General features: G+C 27.7%; 1 protein-coding gene across 2 annotated transcripts in view; it reads left to right on the forward strand.

Annotated features, from left to right (window-relative positions):
- LOC132929781 (protein rhomboid-like) overlaps window positions 1-19,892 on the forward strand; it is a 95,022-nt gene that overhangs the window by 19,000 nt on the left and 56,130 nt on the right. For both annotated transcript variants that reach the window (XM_060995343.1, XM_060995342.1), the window contains exons 2-4: window positions 3,910-4,108; window positions 4,190-4,213; window positions 4,338-4,502. In XM_060995343.1, the coding sequence (XP_060851326.1) occupies window positions 3,926-4,108; window positions 4,190-4,213; window positions 4,338-4,502 (372 nt within the window). In that variant the 5' untranslated portion in view covers window positions 3,910-3,925. The remainder of the gene's footprint in view (window positions 1-3,909; window positions 4,109-4,189; window positions 4,214-4,337; window positions 4,503-19,892) is intronic.

The following is a 19,892-nucleotide window of genomic DNA, read 5'->3' on the forward strand; positions in this document are numbered from 1 at the left end:
CAACATTGGTATATTCACTCGGTTTATTATGTACCTAGCGATTTTCTTATTTTGTTGTAATTAAAAAAACAAATAACTGTATCTAGATATTTTAAATAATTTACATTTTACACTATATGTCTATTTTATCAATTGCTATACTTGATAAATTTTCAAAACATTTTCACTCTTTCTGAGCTCTTTACGGACATTTTCAATTTTTTCAATTTTTTATTCAATAATTATTAATTAATTAGTTATTATTTGTTGGGTCAAGAAGCGTGAAAATTTAATTCAAGGCTCATGTAGATAAATCGTTACAATAGCATTTGAAAAATATTAAAAATAAATGGGTACAATTTTTTTTATAAGCATTTTAAGTTTGAATTTTGAAAAAATTTGTTAAATTTTAAATTATTTTGTAGTTAAAAATATATATTATAATATATCAAGGCTGACTCTCCGTCTTCGAGTTTTTCTTATACAATGATATTATATCATTGAATTCAAATTTAACACAATAATCCAGTAAGTATATAGTGACTCACTTGTAACCTACTGTAAAGCAGATCGACACCCACTTGCCTACCTTTTTTTACTTATACAGTTATACTAATTTAAATTTAAAAAATTTCGTCTTGAATGTCAATACGCTAATTTTATAGAACAATTGTCTATAATTGAAAAAAAAATTGTTTAAATCGTACGTTTTCTAGCTGATTTGTGACAATTTTACGATATAGTATTATGTCGTAGTTCCATTTTGCGTAAAATACGATAGTAAATAAAATTACGAATTATAACATCGAAAAATAAAATAATATTATTTATTGACAAAATTATTATTTTCGTATTGACGTACTTGGCTATTTATAACCAGTGCGCGGCTACGATAAATAACCAGTTTTGACCTATGGCTGCATATGCAAGCGGGGTGGTGGAAGAAGTACTATTTCAGAACGCTGCCGCTGTAATCGCTTTAGCAGCACATGACGACGGCAAATTCGTAATTTTTTTGCCAAAAACATGCTTTCGTACTTCCAATAGTACTCAGGCCTCGTTGATCGTAGAAACATGATTTTGGTATCAAAATAATCACGAGAAGTTGTACTAAATATTCTTGGAACAGATTTTCGATATCTAAATTTGCCGATTTTATATGATTTTTTAAAAAAAAGAAAAATTTTACAAATTTCAAACACATATAAAATTGGAACGAAAAAAAATTTTAAAATTCTGTTCCAAGAATATTTAGTACAACTTCTCGTGATTATTTTGATACCAAAATCATGTTTCTACGATCAACGAGGCCTGAGTACTATTGGAAGTACGAAAGCATGTTTTTCGGTTGATTTTTTTCTACTGGGACGGCCTCTTAATGCTTATTGTAACTATTATTACAGATTGTATATTATAGTCTAATAAATGTTAAAAAAAATAAAATTGTTATGAAGAAATTAATTATAATTCGTCTACAAGTATTATACCTATGGTAAATCGATTTAAAATGAAATGTTAAAAATGTAGAGTTGGTTGTTGTTAGTCTCTACTTCGTGATCCAAACCTAACTACATACTAGCTAATAGCTATGCAAATAATACATACTCGTACTCAACGTTCTTGTGTTTATCTAACCTAAGACAACTCATTGAATATGACATAACTCACTACATAAGCTACAAGTCAATAATGTTTAAATCGTTACAAAACACTATGTAGTTAAATACTTAAAATGATTACAATGTAACATTATGCCGATTTAAACAAATGTAATAATATTACGCGTGTACGGCATGTACATGCTGTTAGATAATGGTGCCTGAAAATTCAATCTATAGGCAGCTAACTTCACTCGTATTAATAGTTGAATACTCATCTTACAGATGGCGTTTTGTTATTCAATTGTATTTTAAACTATAATACAATATTTTGTTAAAAAAAAAAAAAATGCTTTTCTTATTTATTTCTTAAACTACATCACTACAATACGAGTTCTTAATATTGTTCTTTACATATTATACTTAACTATAGTTAATTTAAATTATTTTACTTAAAAGCTATATCTAAACATACCAATTATTATTATTTACTATTTTTGTGACCGTTAATGGCTATATGGTAGGTCGACTTTCTCGATAAATAAAATAAAAAGATTATATTTTGCTACTTATCATAAATTATACTAATGCTTATAATAACTATGGATTATGATTCAAAAAATAATAATATTTAATTTTAAAATGTATTTTTATTTATTTATTGGTTTTTCTGAAAAATTAGTACTAGTAATACTTTTAATCTATTAACCCTTCGGCCTTCACTGCATGATTTTTTAAATGTTTGTCAAAAAATATAATTTAATATAAAAATATATGTAATTCAAGTCATAGGAAATGGGAAAAATAGTATAGTTCTTAATGAAATACAAAATATTATGTCATCCAAAAATAATATAAACTGATATGATTATATTTATATACATATTATGTTGACAGAAGAGACAGAAGAGTAAACAAATTTACTCCATTAAGATATTTAAGATTTTAGATTTTAGAGGTTTTTTACAAAGAATCTAGGATAATATTTGTATGTATCCTACATCATTACATAAATGACTGACACATAAATTATCAGTAAGTATAAGCGTATTGTATGAGTGCCAAATACTTTGATACATTTGAACTCGAAATCAAGCCAAAGTATTCATTAAAATTATTATTGCAATATTGCATACATTCCAGAAAAAATATAAATGAAAAAACATCAAACTAAAATACCAGTAAAAATGTACTTTGTTTAATATTTGATAGTTGAGTATTTATTCAAGGTTTAATTTTAATACGCTCATATTATTAGTCATATTAAATATAAAATATATTTGTGCCTTTTACATAGGTTTTGATAATTTTTAACTGCTAATAATTCATTATTATTTTTATCAATCAGGTACTTGATAATATATTATACTCACATAATATGTATAATTATTAATCAACAAAAGCATCTATGATTTATATTTTAAATTGATTTTTAATACGTGGTATGGAATAAACAAGATGTAGCTATTTTTATATTTTATCTATTATTTATATGAATAATAACACATAACTGCATTTGAAGTATAAAACTTACGTAATTACGTTAACTAAAATTCAATAATATATTTTTTTAATTCACTACATGTTTATAAACATTTTCTTGATTTTATTAAATCGTTTAGGTTAATTTTTTAAAGTATCGCCTATAATTAATTTTGATAGAAGTATCTATTGTTAAATTAGTATTTTAAATTTAAAAAAAAAAAAGAATTACACTTAATTAGAAAAATTATTTTTAATTTATTTCTTCTTTTGTTTATTACAAATTTTGGTTTAAGAGCATTGTTAAAATTTCAATTGTTCACGAAAAGAAAATTAATAACAACATTTTTCAAAATTTTTAAACATAGTATTAGGTATGTTTTGATACTATAAAATATAATATGATTATCAAATTATTCAATATTTGATTGAAATTTAAAATAATTAAGAAATTAAGTTATAATATTATGACAATATGACATAATATGGTTATCTTTAGCTATTGAAATTTAATAACTTAGAAACTATTCGTTCGAATTTCAATTTATAAACATTACCATTTTCAAAAAAAAACTATCACTACGTGTATCATTACAGAACACTCCTTAAAAATATGGTCCTTAATAAGTACTTAAAAACTCAAAAAATGAGAATTTAAGTTAATTAATTGTTAAAGAAAAATATGAGGTGGGGAAATTTGGCATGGTTATTAGTGAATCATTCTATACTTATATATCGAAATATAGTCAATAATTGATTTTTTTATACATCGTCCAATTATAAAAAACTTTTAATAATTATTTTAGTTAACTGATTTCATATTATTTTTAATTTTTGTTTATACATATAGAATAGAAATATCTGCGATGAGAGTGGGCCGAAGATATTTTGAACTCATGGTTTCTGTGATCAATCCATCGTCGGACCTATACCATCATCACAGTCCTTTAGCACCTTTAGCGTCATTCGACTCATCTGTTTCTGGGATCGAATCGTCCAGCACACAGTCGGAAAAAAATTGTCCGTTCAAAGATTTTATATTAAACGATGTTTGTATATTTATAACTAATACTGGTAATATCAATAAATATGTGCGTTTAATTAATTTTTTATTGTTTTTCTTTCTATAGAAATGGAGACGTATATTTGATAAGGTAAGTGCGCCATGGGTTACATTACAATAAGTTATTGTCAATAACTCATCATCAACAAGATCCGTCATTATGTTATATACCTAGTGAAGTTCATATTTTTCTTCTTCGCATTTTATTGTTGTAGTACGATCCTGAAGGTTTTGGTGAAATTCCGTGGAACGATTTCTTGATGTTATTGAATTCGTCGGATTTCGTAAAATCTATATCTCAGGAGAAACGTGATATCCTGCTCGAACGAGCTCGCCAATCAAACACGTCGGCTATAACTTTTCAAGATTTCGTCAATATCGTAAGTCATTTAAAACGCTATAATATGATTATGTTACTATCACGCTAGATTATATTAAAAACCGGACGATTATAATCGTGTATTAGTATATGTTGCTATTTATCCAAACGAAACATTTTTGAAAAAATTGACATTCGTATACATTATAGAAACTATCGATTTATCGGTGTATATATATAGGGAACAACCGCGTTTATTACTCGTACCTATATTAAATACCTACGACGGGTGGCGGATTGTTAAAAAATAATATAATATAGTAATTTGATACACACCTTTGTTAAAAGTTTGAACACGCATAATTTGGCGGTTTAAAAACACATATTTTATAGACGTGTGAAAGAGTGGCGTGTCCGTCTGGGGTGGTAACCCAGTCGAGTTTTCGATAAAAAAAAAATAAAAAAAAAACCGTGTGATGTCTGCGCGGACCCCGTTCAGGTCGTGCGCGACGACAAAGGCCTGTATGTGACTATAACTGTATATACCTATTATATTAGATACGCCGGTTATAATATATTATGTTTTTCATTAATTTTTTAGAATACATACGCGTCCTTATCGTATATATATATTGTATTATATCGCGTCAAGATGTTGTGACTTTATGACGTGCCCGCCCCCACCGCCACTCTGACTCAACTCCGTTGCCGTCGCGTATACCTATATATATATATATATATTATAAATAATAATAATAATATAATATAGTACATTCAATTAGGAAGATCTCCTACCGCAGTGGCGGCGGAAGCCCAACGACGATAATCACCACTGGTACCGCCTGCGTAATGAATGTGATTCGTCTGACCACCAAAGAGACCGCCGTCGCCGCCGCCACCGTGTCGTGTTTATAATAACCTCTGCGCGTCTGTGTCGGTGTGTATTTTATCGGTGTGTGCGCGTATATATACAGATGTGTTGGCGCACAATATCATGTGAGAAACATCGGAGACGTTATAATAATATAATCGGCGGATACGTCCGATTTAGATTGTAATATTTTATATTTTTATTAGGCGGTGGCGGCGGTAGGTTCGGACTGCCGCAGTAGACAATAACGTGTATCCGATTTGAAAGTTTTAAAATACACAGGTATTATTAGGTACGCAATAAATAATAACATTATGTTATAATCGTTTCGCCACCACCCCTAACCTCTTAACTACCCTGTGCGCCGTGTCTATGTAGACTTTGTTTCGAGAATAAAGTAGGTATATCTACGATGTCGCCGTATTGTACCTGTACGCATGATAATATTATATATATTATAAGTGCGTGTACAGCGGTACGTATAAACGTGAGAAAATATTTCAAACGTTAAAACAGTTCTCGGAGATAAAAAAAAAATGTATTTATTTTTACAATTCAATTATAAAATACTATAAGCTCGTATATTAGTTTGTATACTTTTTAATGCGATTTAAATTTACTTTTGATGACTCGAAAGTCGAAGTCATATATGGCATAAGTTGTGCAGTTTTTCCGATCTACCTATAACGATTAGGTATGTCTATTAGTTTATATTTTGATAGGTTTGAGTAATATATTTTAATGTTCAATGGTTGAAATCGGAATAGCTAGGTACTTAATGAAATCTACATTTATTGATCGTTGCAGTGATTGTATAATTATTGCAATATGTTAATATTTTAACGCCAAGAGTTTTGTTTTCATAAAATGTTCGACTTCCTAGTTAATCTGCCAAAAGGTCAACTAACCGCAAACAGGCATTGACTGATTAACAATATTATTTTCTAAGACATCAATTATTGAAATTATAATTTATAAAGTTTTGTCTATACCAGTAAGTTTTTCGAGCTTAAACAAATATATATCATATGCACTTGAGTGCGTGTGTTCAGACCACTTTGTAATTGTTGTCACATAATCATCGTCCGTATAATATTATATTGTTCTGTGCGGTGTGCACAGTAACACAGAGCACTAGTGCGTGTGATTTGAGAATCTATAATAACATATCTCTCAACCTCAACGTATGTTTAACTTGCTAGAAGGCTATGAACTCGTATTATTGGTAAAATTTTTAGTGTAGCATAGATTAGGTTAGGTAGGTACCCATATATTTTTATTCGCAAACAAGTAAATAGGCGCAGATTATTTCGTATTAAATTTTTATTATTATAGTTTTATGAAATACTCCTACGATTAATTGCCTTACCGTCTTGGTGTCTTATATATATTTTGGCTATTAAAATGAAAGTACACAATATTCTCCTATTTTCAATAAAAAGAGAAGTTTTGAAATACAATTGTTTTTTGTATAATATATTAATATTATATTATCGCGGTGAGCATAATATTGACTATGAATTAAGAATCGCCTACGGATTGTAATTAATAGGTGAACTAAACATTTTTATGGCTTATCATTTATTTTTATTTTTAATGAATTTAAGAAATATTTTTATGTTTATTTAGTTTTTTGTTTAGTCTGTTCACGTATATTGTACATCTTGTATTTGATTTAATGTTCTTTATTTTACTAAAACTGAATTTAATATTTTCTTATTGATTTTATAATACCTTAAATGTTCAATAAATGTTGGTACATATTTTGCTGTGTGAACTATATAATGAATAATAGGTATGTAACCGATTTCTAATTTTTGATACGATTAATGTTACATATTATACATTTTGAAATATTTTTAACTAGTTAAAACGCTAAATTATTAACTATATAAATAACAATTTACTTAAATATACTTTTTATTTATTTTTATATTTTATTTTATTTTAAACATATTTTTTTATAGTAGTAGTAGTAGTAGGTATATATATATCGGGTAAAAATGTGGGATTGTAGACCTAGGTATTATATAATTCAAAATTAAATAAAATTAAGGAAAACTTTACAAGTATCATTATGTATGATGATAAATAATGTATTTATTATGTATGTAACATTATAGGTAGCGTCAAACTAATGGGTTTTGGTGTCAAATTTGACAGGAGTCTCTAAAAAATATATTTTAACATCTTATTTCATTTTTGAATTTACTCTTAAATTATATAAAACTCATATTTTTTTAGCTTTATGTTATAAGTTTTCATTGTTAACACTGAATTGATTGTTAAATATAATAATATAATTATTCGATGCAATTTGAAAATATGACAAAAAAATAGTCAAACAGGTGTAAGTTTTTGTATTTTCTGTAGTTATTTATTATCATACGTAATTTGCTTTTGTATTTTATCATAGATGGAAGTTTTTATAAATTTATAATTTATAGTAATTTAATCTTAGATTGTTGTATTTAGGATTTTATGATATTTGTTTAAATGTACTGTACATATATGCACTATACAGGTAGATCATCATAATATAAAGTTATTTTTTAATTGTTGTCATAAGCCATTTTAGCTATTACTATATAAACTAGGTATATATATATATATATATTACATTAGTATTATGTATTATTCAATCCATTTAGATTTTGGAGTACTAAACATATAATTTATTGCTCTCCACAGGTTTTCCTCGGTTCTTCATACCACGTCAAAACGGTGTCTGTGAGTTAATACTAAAAGCGTTCACAGCTTCACGGTTATTTTCCCAAACGATATTTATAGATTATTCGATGCGGTTAAAGAAAAAAAAGAATTAAGTAACAGACATTTATCGTTCCTTGTCGCACAGCACCCACGTAACCTTGTCGCCGTTGTCGGTATCACCAGTGCTGTGTAAACACTGACATATTAATTTATACTCAAAGGTCCACCTTAATTTTCGCCCCTGTAGTCCGACGCACGCATATGTGTGTGTTTTTTTTGTGCTCGTTTGATTTACGATCTTCATACCTGCTGTCCAAACCAGATAAAAAGTCGGTGGGCACGTGAGAAGAAGAAAGAAAAAAGTAACACAACAGTTAAAAAAAAAAAAAAAACATTACGATGGGATATTAAAACGTCGAATTGAGTTCCCATACACCAGTCGTAGCGCCCAATAATATTCTTCTTCTCTTATCTGACAGAAAATATCGCGTTTATAATATAAAATATGGCTTTAAACCGACCAAAACGATCTACCGGTGGCGGTGAGCAAGTGTTTATTTTATTGACCACCACTTAACGGGACCCGACCTGGTCGCTCTCGGCACCCACTTAAGAAGACGAGGTCCATACGATGCGCGGCGACGGAGGCGTCTGCCGGCTATAATATACACACACGTTGTATATTGTCGAATTAATTAACTTGAATACTATATGTGCGTGTGTGTGTGTGTGTGTTATTCTTAAACGTTTGATCAATCGACAGTGATACGCATATTATTTTATTTTATAATGTATTGTATAAGTGTACACCAGCACGCTGTTCTCATAATACGTATAAGTATCTCTACGGAATACGAAATAAACAATAGTTATAAACCTATAACATAAGTAGGTACTATGAAAACTTAGTTCATACGAATAATATTTTATTATCGACAAAAAGAATCAAGGAATTGAAAATGCAATGACATCATTGAGATTAAATATTATATTTACTAATATCATGGTGTATTTGATGGTACTATATGAGCACTACAGGCACTATTATATTCACGATAATAATATAATATAATTTTTAATGGTAGGTATGCAAAAATTATAATTCATAGTAGGTACCTTCTTTTGTTTTTGTCATACTTTAATTTTTAATCAACCAATTAATCTTAATAAACAATTTATATTCGTATAAAATAACTTCCTCTTTTATTATAATAAATGATAATAAATATTAGTAAATTTATTAATTTCAATTAGTTTTTTTGCAAGATAAAAATTCTACAATAGAGTTTCTAATTAATTATTAAATTACAGAAATTACAAAAAAAAAAAATCATTAGATAAGAATTACATTTTCAAACATAGATAATTAAAAAGTGGCATTATAATATATTCGTGTCTGACTCATATAATAATATAACTACGTGCTCTATAATATTTATAATTTAATATTAATATACTTTATACATAAATAAATTATAAACATAACTCGGAAAAATCCTATTTAACGGTCCATGTTGTCTCTATCAAATGTATAACGTATTAAACTTGTGTTAAATATTTCAAATTTTATGTGGTAAGTTTAATATAATAGAGTGAATTGACCTATTATCAAAGTTAAAGTTAAAAACATTATCAGTATTTACTTCTTATAATATTTAAATTTTTAAGCGAGATGAGAATTTGTAAAATGTTATATCTTTCATACTTATAACTCACTGACCTAACTTAAAAAGTTAAAATTTGAAAAAGATCCAAGATAAAACAGATACTGTTCTTACCTTTAAGTATGATTATACGAGTAGATCAATTCATCCTATTATTAAAGTTTACTACGCAAAATTAAAATTTCCGAACAAAAATTTCTGACGGAGCCAAGACATTATCTTAAATTATAAATCATAATGTTTAGCTATTTAAGTACTTTTTTCATTAATATTATTATAATATTTTAAGTGAAAGAAAAAGGAATCATTTTGATAATTTATTACTTAGACTAAAAATATAAATAGTTTATACTTAAATATTATAATTCATCCATACTTGAATAAATGCATGTTAGTATTTAGTTACTGATATTCACAATATTGTATAATATTCTACACATTTTGAAGTTTTGAAATCTTTAAATATAATATTTTAAATTATTGTTTTTATTGTTGATGACTTTATTCTTATAAAAATAACATCAAAGTATATTAATTATAAAACAAAATATAGAAGTGGCAAAACATTTATCTAATTTCTAGTCTTAAGACTAAAATAACAACATTTATTAACAAACTCATAATTTATTTATTTTTTTATAAATCATATTTAAATATTGTACAATTGAAAATTTAAATTAATTTTGTATATGAAAAAATAAGTACCTACCTATGTTTATCATGATTCAAAAGCTACAAATATAATTATATTATATTTTATAAACGGATTTTTTTTTTTTTTTGCAAAATCAATCCCAATTGTTACTGCAATACCGTGTATACCATCTATAAAGCATTATCGTAGTTGAAATTCATACTCGATGTATTTTTTCAGTGAATGCTTCATTACACGTCTTGTGATCTAAAGTTATTCTATAATATTCTATAGGTTGTATCGTGAATTAATCGAAACAAATTTATAGTTGAAAAATACTATATGTGATTTATTTTTATTTATACAAGTGCTCAATGCAAAGCTATCTCAATTTAAAAACTTGCATTATTATTCAAGTAATTAATACTAACTATTATTGATACTGATTTTATACTGCATTTTCTAAGATTTTTGAACCGATAATTATGAGTTTTATATTTAATTTTTAACAGTTACAGGTATTGAAATCTGGTTATAACTTTATAAATTATAGGTAAATTAGTAGCATTTTAAATTGATCTTTTTTTCAATTGTAACTAAGCATTTACGTAATGTTTCTGTCGTTAAAAAACAAATAATGTACACTATGTAATATGTATACTATATGACAAATTATGTCTATATACATGACTGTCGTATCCAACGAGAAAAAAGACCAATAAAATACAGTATGAAAAGGACGGTTTAACAACAATATAAAAACGTCTTCGTTGTATGCGGCGGTATAGTACCTGTTGGGCCAGAAGGAATTTTGTTTTCTCGTATACATCTGTTAGGGTTTCCGGTCAAATTGGCAGCTTCGGTATTCTTATAATTCAATTTTCTATACACACAACACAACGTCGGCGGCGGGCGGCGGCGTTTCTTTTCTTTACAAAATAATAATAATAAAAAAAAATCCAACATTTCGGCGCTTATTATAAGGATTTCGGACAACAGTTCACAATGGTAAATAACAATAATAATATACGACCCTTGTGGCAGGACCAGTTTTTCTGCTACTTAAGCAGCCAGTTATATTATTGTCGATTATTATTGTTCATCATTATATAAAATGCTCTACTGGGAGACCAACAATTGTGTACCTATATATAATAATATAAAATATACATTCGTTCCCTCCGATGAGCGGCACAATGGTAAATCATAACAGTCGGGCCACCCCAATTTACAAAAATAAATACCCAGCCTCCCTTATTAATCATTACCGCACATACAGTCGTCGCCGTAGTCGTTCTTTAGATCTATTATATTCGTATTATAGCTGGTACCTATATTACAGCATTGTATGCAAAGCGTATTATTTTACGTTTAACAACTTTCTAAACCGACTGAGATATGGAGATGAAAAAATATACTAATTTGTACACGTCTTTGATGTAGGTCTCACTCTATCTCTCTCTCGCGCACTCTCGCGGTTCTCATATACCTGCAGTCATCTCGCTTATTATACGTACTCGGTCTCGCGGTTGTTTTCCTCTCTTTTTCATCTTCGTGTTTACGTATCCGAGCGTGTGGAGTTGTTCGCGCTCAGTAATTAATTAAATAAACCGATTTATTTAAATGACGAAAGCGTGGAAACAACCAACACGGCTGGTTTATATTATTATTATTATACTACGTGTATACTGCATAGTACAATAATATACAGACCTCCCGCGTAATGACTATATTATGACTAATGCGAACAAATACTCCGTTGGCACGTATTACAAGCACTGGGTATATCATTTGGTTTACTTTTCTACAAACTACGTATCAACGATATAAGCAGGTATGCGGCGCGTGGGGCCAATGCACAATCCAGCTGGAGGACATGTTGTAACGAGGTTTTCATTAGGGGGGAGGGGGAGACTTAAATTTAAAAAAAACAGTACCTACCTAACTGCCTATTGAATATACCGTTTTTTCTAGTTTTTTTGTCTTTGCACAATTCAATCGTGTTTTTGTCGTATCCACTTGTGGTTTTATTTATACTAATAATTTCTTTATAGCGGTATTATCATGATTAAATAAATGCCAAAAAAACGGAAAATCTAATCGTTTCTAACTGTGAAAATATAGAAATGTTTCCGATAATTTATTTTTCTTTCGACAAAATATTTTCAGTTTGGAGTAAAAAAAGGATCAATTTTCATAAAAAAACTTGACTTAATTTTTTGTATCAATATTTTATGAATTTCTTTGGGAAATATTAACCATGGGCAGATATCCTTGAAATTAATTATAAATTATTACATTATCTGATTACATATTTTTGATAATAATAGGTACTCACCTAGTTAATAAACACTAATTGACTATAATATACATTAATGATTATCGTCATCATGACAATCTGACATTCTGACGTAATTTTAATTTTATTAATGTAGGCTAGGTACACCGATAATACACTAATTTTTTTCAGTATCTGTTGAAAATCTAAAATTTATCTGCTAAATTATGTTATTATGTTCAAGTACAAATTTAGGTGATTTTAAAAATTTACGAAATTTATGACATTTCGTACTTAAATTAAATACTAAGTATATATTGCCATGTGCTTTCTGCATATTTTAATAAATTATAACGACATTGTATATTGGTAATTAATTATTACTTATTATACAATAGTAATTTTTTTATTTTTACTTTAATACAGATTATCTAAATAAAAAATTTAATAATTACTAATTAGGTATGATATTATAATTAACATAAATATTATTATTGCAAAATACTTATTAGTAGATAAAATATAAATGGTATAATTTATTAAAGTATGCACATATACGCATGCATGCACTGAACATCATACAATGATATTATATATTTAATTAAAACTTTGAAGTACAAAATGTGTTTACATTGTTTTACCATTGTTATTTGTTTCTAAAGTTTATTAATTATTTTTAGTATTTGTTAAATTACCTGAAAGTTTTAACTCTTAATTAAATATCCACACAATCACTGTTTTAATCATGGCACTAAAAAATATTTAAAAAATAATACAATGTACAACAATTTTATATAATGTTATTATTTTTCAATGACACAATTTATTTTACCTGAAACCAATCAACCATTACTTCAATAATTCACATTTACAAATCCTATTAAAAAGTATAGTATTGTTTTAGTTATATTTTTTTTTTTAACTTTCCAAACCGGTTGGGTAGAAGGCGTTTATACAAAATGATCAGATAAAATAATGGGATTGTTTGAAGAGAGATACACAAAAAAAAACCTCTAATCGAGGATAGCACGACGGGCGAGGAGACGAGTTATAGAAAGAACCCTATAGACATAGACTATGGTGACAAATAGAGGGTCCAAACACAAAATAACACTTAGTTTTAATATGAGCTATATGTCAAAATTCCCTCCCACACTGTCGAGCGATCAACTTCTATAATTTAGTGGCTTTGTGTTAACCAAAACGTGAAAAAGGTGGCAAAATTCCTTTTTCGTGATAACATCTGTTCATTGTATTATATTAATGTAATCACTAGCATGTCCTTACATAAATCGACTTCACAATAGCGATGCAATATAATTAACATATTTTACTAATATGAAAACTCATAGTTAATTTGAGAGTTGAGGGTTAATACTATTCGTATTCAATGTATCAATATCAATTAAAAATAGATTAAAATTATATGCTATAGTATCCTACTTGGAAACATCATACTGCAATTGATAAATTCGTTGTTTTAAATAATTTTTGTTATTATTATGAACGTACCAAAAGTTGGTAGAAATTAATAAGTTATTCAAGTTATTTCGTTTAGCAAAAATATAGGGATATATTAACATATTATTGATAATATAAATTTTTAATCTTAATTTTTTTTAATATGTTATACCGTTAATTATAAATACTAGTATTTTTAATTATATAAGATCGTTATTTACAATGATTTAACGGTCGATAGAATAATAAAAAATATTATTAAAATTAATATATTCAATTAATTTAATATATATTTAATAAAATAATTAAAATATGTATGATTAATAATTATTTTAATCTACTCATGTTTAACTATGAACTTATACATATTAGTTATTACATTGTTTGTAGTGTAATTTATAGATTTTTATACTTTGATTGATATAATAAATCTTTTTATTGTGAATATTTATGGCTTAATTAAATAGGCACGACGGAACGGACTGCCCAGTTGGGGGGGAGCGGCATGCCACGAAACATACATAATTAATAGTATTGCAACGTGCTCTGATTAAACGGTCCCTTTTTAGACATAACTAAATAGTCAATTTCAATCAATCTATGTGATGTTTTTATTCATTACGATAATACGTATCTGTACATTTCTAAAACAGTGACATTCTAAGTGATTGAGGCCACCCACTATAGTACCAGTACAGCATAAGACGTACTCAATAAATTTTATCAAAACGCCGATCACCTGTCTTGCTATTCATAATAATAATAATAATAATAATAACAATATGATCTTATACATCATTTTAGTCTCATGAATTTCCCGCTTAGTATTATACCTATATCGTTCATTTCTAGTGTAACTAAAATATTAAATATTGTATTAGTTAGCCGCAAAAATCTCACATGATAGACGGCAATGTTATATATATATTATAATATTGCCATACTAAATTATGCTCATCAGTCATTACCTACTCATATTATATAACGAATCGCGGGACGTAATAATATTTCAATTTCTTCTTTGACCACACTCGACGCGCGTATATTATTATATTACTGCAGTATTATCATTAGGTACGTAAACTCGTGTATGATGAATAACACAAATGCGATCATTTATGATTTATATGACTATATAGTATACTTATTATAGGCACTAAACAGTGCACAGCAAACTGCCTATATGTCACAGAGACAAGTGGTACCTACGTCGCCGCCACCGCCGCCAATGACCCGCCGCAACAAAACACACACACACACAAGAGCGAACTCCCAAACGCACCGGCAAATAACAGTGTTTAAATCACATCAGGCGAGCCGAACATTCGCTAACAAGGCTATAATCTTCGGAGAAAAAAATCTTTCCCTCTTATTTTTTTTTCAACTATGTATTTTTATTTTATATTATTTTATTTTTCGTTGTTTTATAGGTAGGTAGTTTCTCCTTCTCTCTCACTCTCACAGTCTAGCTCAATTTTCTCTCTCTCTCTCGTTCTCTGTTTTTTACCTTACCGCGCTTAGTCTTCTCTCCCCCGTGTGTCTTTCCACTCCCCCCCGTCACGCACTGGGCGTTGGTGATTTTCTCTTGGTCTTGGTCTTGGTCGTCGTCGTCGTCCTCGTCGAAGACCGAACTCGTGGTCGTCGTTGTGGTACGCGTACATATATATATATAGTCGTGTCGGCGGACCACCCAATCCGGAGAGTGCCCACAGGCAAAAGTAAACACCGCTAGACGACTTATAATAAACACATTACCGCCACTATATATATATATTATAGTATTAGAACGCCCGGGTTGTTACTTTTCTACGACACACACTACTACCATACACGACGTACACTAAATATACATATATGACTTTTTTCTTGTAATTTCAGTCAACCGTCCTCTTGTTTTTATCACCTATTACCTATATGTATGACGGGGGGTGGAAAAAAAAACGCATACAAAAAAAATTTACGAGCGCTAATTTCGTTACACTTGCATGCAGTTAAATGCGTGTTTGTTTTATTTTCCCAATTAAAACTTAGCGCCATCGACAGATTTTCACTACATCATATTAAAATTTCGCAGTTTTTTTAGTACTAGACACTATAGCGAGGAACGAATATACGTTATTTTTAAAAAATGCGGATGACTGCAGTGGTGTTTATTGTAAATGTGAATTAATAACGCAATGTATCATCTTATTATTTATTAAATTTATATGTTTTACAATAAGTCCAGACTGTAGCGTTAATGCGTTATATCTTCTCGTTAGATGAAACACCGCACAATATCTACTTAAACATATTAATTATAATACATAATTTTGTAAATTGTATATTTTTATTTCTAGGTCTTTCAATTAATTGATTTTAATAATCTATACATTGTTATAATTTATAATTAATAGATAAAATCTGAACCTACAGATAAATAAAAGTTGTTGTCAAAGGGATAATTTATAAATAAAATTATTGATTCTACAAATATTGAATATATTGATTTCTCAATTTCTTTCACTATTCACGGATTTCTTTTATCTTCGCAAACACATAAAATATTAGCTGTTATACTTAAATAATAAGAATTAAACAGTATAAGAGTACTATAAGATATAAGTAAAAATAGTATACTTTTATACTGTTTGGTTTTCATTATTTAAGTAGAACGTATAACAGTTAATATTTAATGTGTTCGCCAAGATAAACGAAATCCGTAAATAATCAAAAAGTAGAGAAATAAGGTAGGTACCTAAAATTAAAATTAAGAATTAAGTTAAAATTAAAATTAAGTACCATTGAACACCCTTCTTATTATATTAAACGAGTAATTTAATTTTTAACTATACATTTTTTTATACCTATTAATGTCATGATACTGTGTATTGTAAATTTAATTATATTTCATTTTTTTTTTGTAGATATTAAAATTCACAATGCATCAATTTATTATGATTTTTATTTTTTACTATCTTCATACGTAATAAGTTGTCGATTTTATTAGCACTACGCTACAGTGGTCATCTTTGGCCTTGTTATTCTTATTCTTGTGTGTTCTCAGCAAGTCATACACCTGATACGATATTTCTCTTTTTAATAGAGTAATAAATAGAAGTACCTATACACTACCAAGTTTGAAGACCGTAAACGTAATCAAAATGTATTGTTTATATACCACATTATATATATATATATAAAGACTCAGCTATTACAATAGTGGTTTTTTAATAATAGTTCTTATTGTGATTGTTAAAAAAATATTATTCTTAATGCATTTATAAAACATAAGTATTATATTATGTATTTATATATTTACGGATTATAATTTATACTGTATAGGATTATTCAAAATATGCTCGTATTGCACCTAGCAATATCACATTTTTTATTATATAAAACATCCATATTTTGTATAGTGTTTAATACTAACTATAAAATCGATATAAAAACAAATTCAATAATTTTAAAAATATATTAATATTCATAAGTATACAAATGAACTTATTCTTTATATTATTTCAATAACATTTTGTGATATTTTTTACTTTTTGTATGATAAAAGTACAAAATTTTCCATATTATTATTTAAACTAGATACACGTGTAATATAATTCAAGAAAAATAGTTTCTAGGGATCAGAGTATAAATTGTGATTATTTTTCTTTATAAATTTGACTAAAAAAATATAAATAACTCAAGTATTTTGAACTTTTAATGTCATATTAATTTAATATTTTTTATTAAAAATCTATACTTTCTTAAACATTTCATAACATTTAAATATACATTTTAAGTTTTTAGTTTATTTATTTCATTAACTATAGCTTATATAAAATATCTCTGCCCTATAATGTTGAGAATACACGCACATAAGTCCTTGTAAATCGTAATGCCGTTATAAAAAATATTTATTAGGTAGGTAGATATTTAGGTGTTACATTTTAGTTTGTATCCTATATTTTCGCGGTAAGGTATTACAGCTGTATTCCATTCAATTGAGTCAAGTATTTTTTATGAAAAATATAAAGAAAAAGAACGGTCTGAAATGTTGGTTTAACGGTGTGTTTAGTTCAAATTACGACCTATTATTATTATTATTATTATTATTACTATATTGTGGGTGTCCGGCAAGCAGGATATTGTTAATATTGAAATAGTTTTTTTCATTATAACCGAGAATGTATGTAAGAAGTACCTAGATCCCTTCAAAAGAGACCAAATTCCAGTTGTTTATGCTAAAAGGAATAACCCAATTGTTCGGTTGGACCAGTTTTCAAGGCTAAATGCTTGAAAAGTGTATAAAAGTGTCCCGCTGTCCGTTCATAAATATTAAAGTATTTTAAATTCAGTTACATAAGCGCTGCTATTACGCTGCAGTGACAGTAGCGTCTGGCCACACGCAAAGAAATAATATTGTTATTATGTAGACTCGAGTATGCGTATGCACATAGACATTATTAGTATATATAGGTATCTACTTACAAACCACGAACGAATCTATGTTAAATATACATTGATTATTTATAGCACATTTACAAATAATATATTATGCCATACTGGATCGATAATCAACCCGGCGCTGTTGACAAATTTTATATTAATTCAAGATAAATTAATTATTACAACCTTAGATATGGACAGAGTGCACTAAGGGTATAGTGCCTACAACTGTCTACACCGTCTGTAAATACACCCATAATGTGTATGATGCATATTATTTTTCAATCACTGAATTGGTATTTTAAGTGCGTTTGATTGTAGTACGAGATAAAAAAAATATCAGGATTGTTATAGAAATATGGTGGTTTATTTTTTTAACACATATCTGCTTCTTTGTTTAGCGTAAGAAACTTAATACTTACTAAATGGGTATTGAAGTTAAAAATAAAACATAACGCATACAATTCTTACATCAAATGATTATTTTTTACCTGGACATGTTACATGGATTTAAAATGGAAAGAAACCCTGTAAATCCATTGTACAAACTACAATAGTTTACCAATGAGTCACAGACCGTTAGGTGTTTGTATTTTACACGACAAAACCATTGTACATAGAAATATTGCATCGGGCTGCAAAAATATACCTGTATCAATATGTTTATACCTATATAAATAAATAAGAGTAATTCATATTGTTAGCTACGATCCAGATTTTAGTACCGATCATGTATATTTGGATAATGTAATAACTATAACTAAATAAACTACAAGAAAAATAAATACAGTGTTATGCATAGGCTGTATAGCTTCTCTAATATTGCAATTTGTAACTCACATTATTGATTAAAAAGAAGTATATTGTAGTATATTGAGATTTGTAATATATCTAATATATACAACAACTAATATTGAGAACGTAATTGTAATTAGTTATTTCATCGGTCTACTTTATTCGTATATAAAATACAAAATGCAAAGATTCATACACAATATCAAGCTTAAATTATACTAGTCAGATTAGTAAATACATGTTATTATTGAGTTTATTTTAAAATGGATAGCATAATTAAGATTTTCCAATTAGTATTTGTGTACTTTTTGTGAAATAAAAATGCAATTATTTTTTGTAATATTACATTATTACATGAATATTAAATACATTTTTATTTACGCTTTATACACCTCTAGGTACACATAATAATGACACACTAATAATTACCTCTCAGTGTTACAGCTTACAGCTGGTGATATGATTGTTCTGTTGGCGAACAGGTGGAAAATCAAAATAAACGAATCCAAATCCAGTCGAGTAACATTTTCATTTAGAAATCTCGATTCGCCACCTGTTAGTTAAATAACCAAGCATTTAAAAACGGAAAACGAAATTAAATACATTTGTCT

Source organism: Rhopalosiphum padi, chromosome 4, assembly GCF_020882245.1.
Source record: "Rhopalosiphum padi isolate XX-2018 chromosome 4, ASM2088224v1, whole genome shotgun sequence".
Taxonomy (NCBI): domain Eukaryota; kingdom Metazoa; phylum Arthropoda; class Insecta; order Hemiptera; family Aphididae; genus Rhopalosiphum; species Rhopalosiphum padi.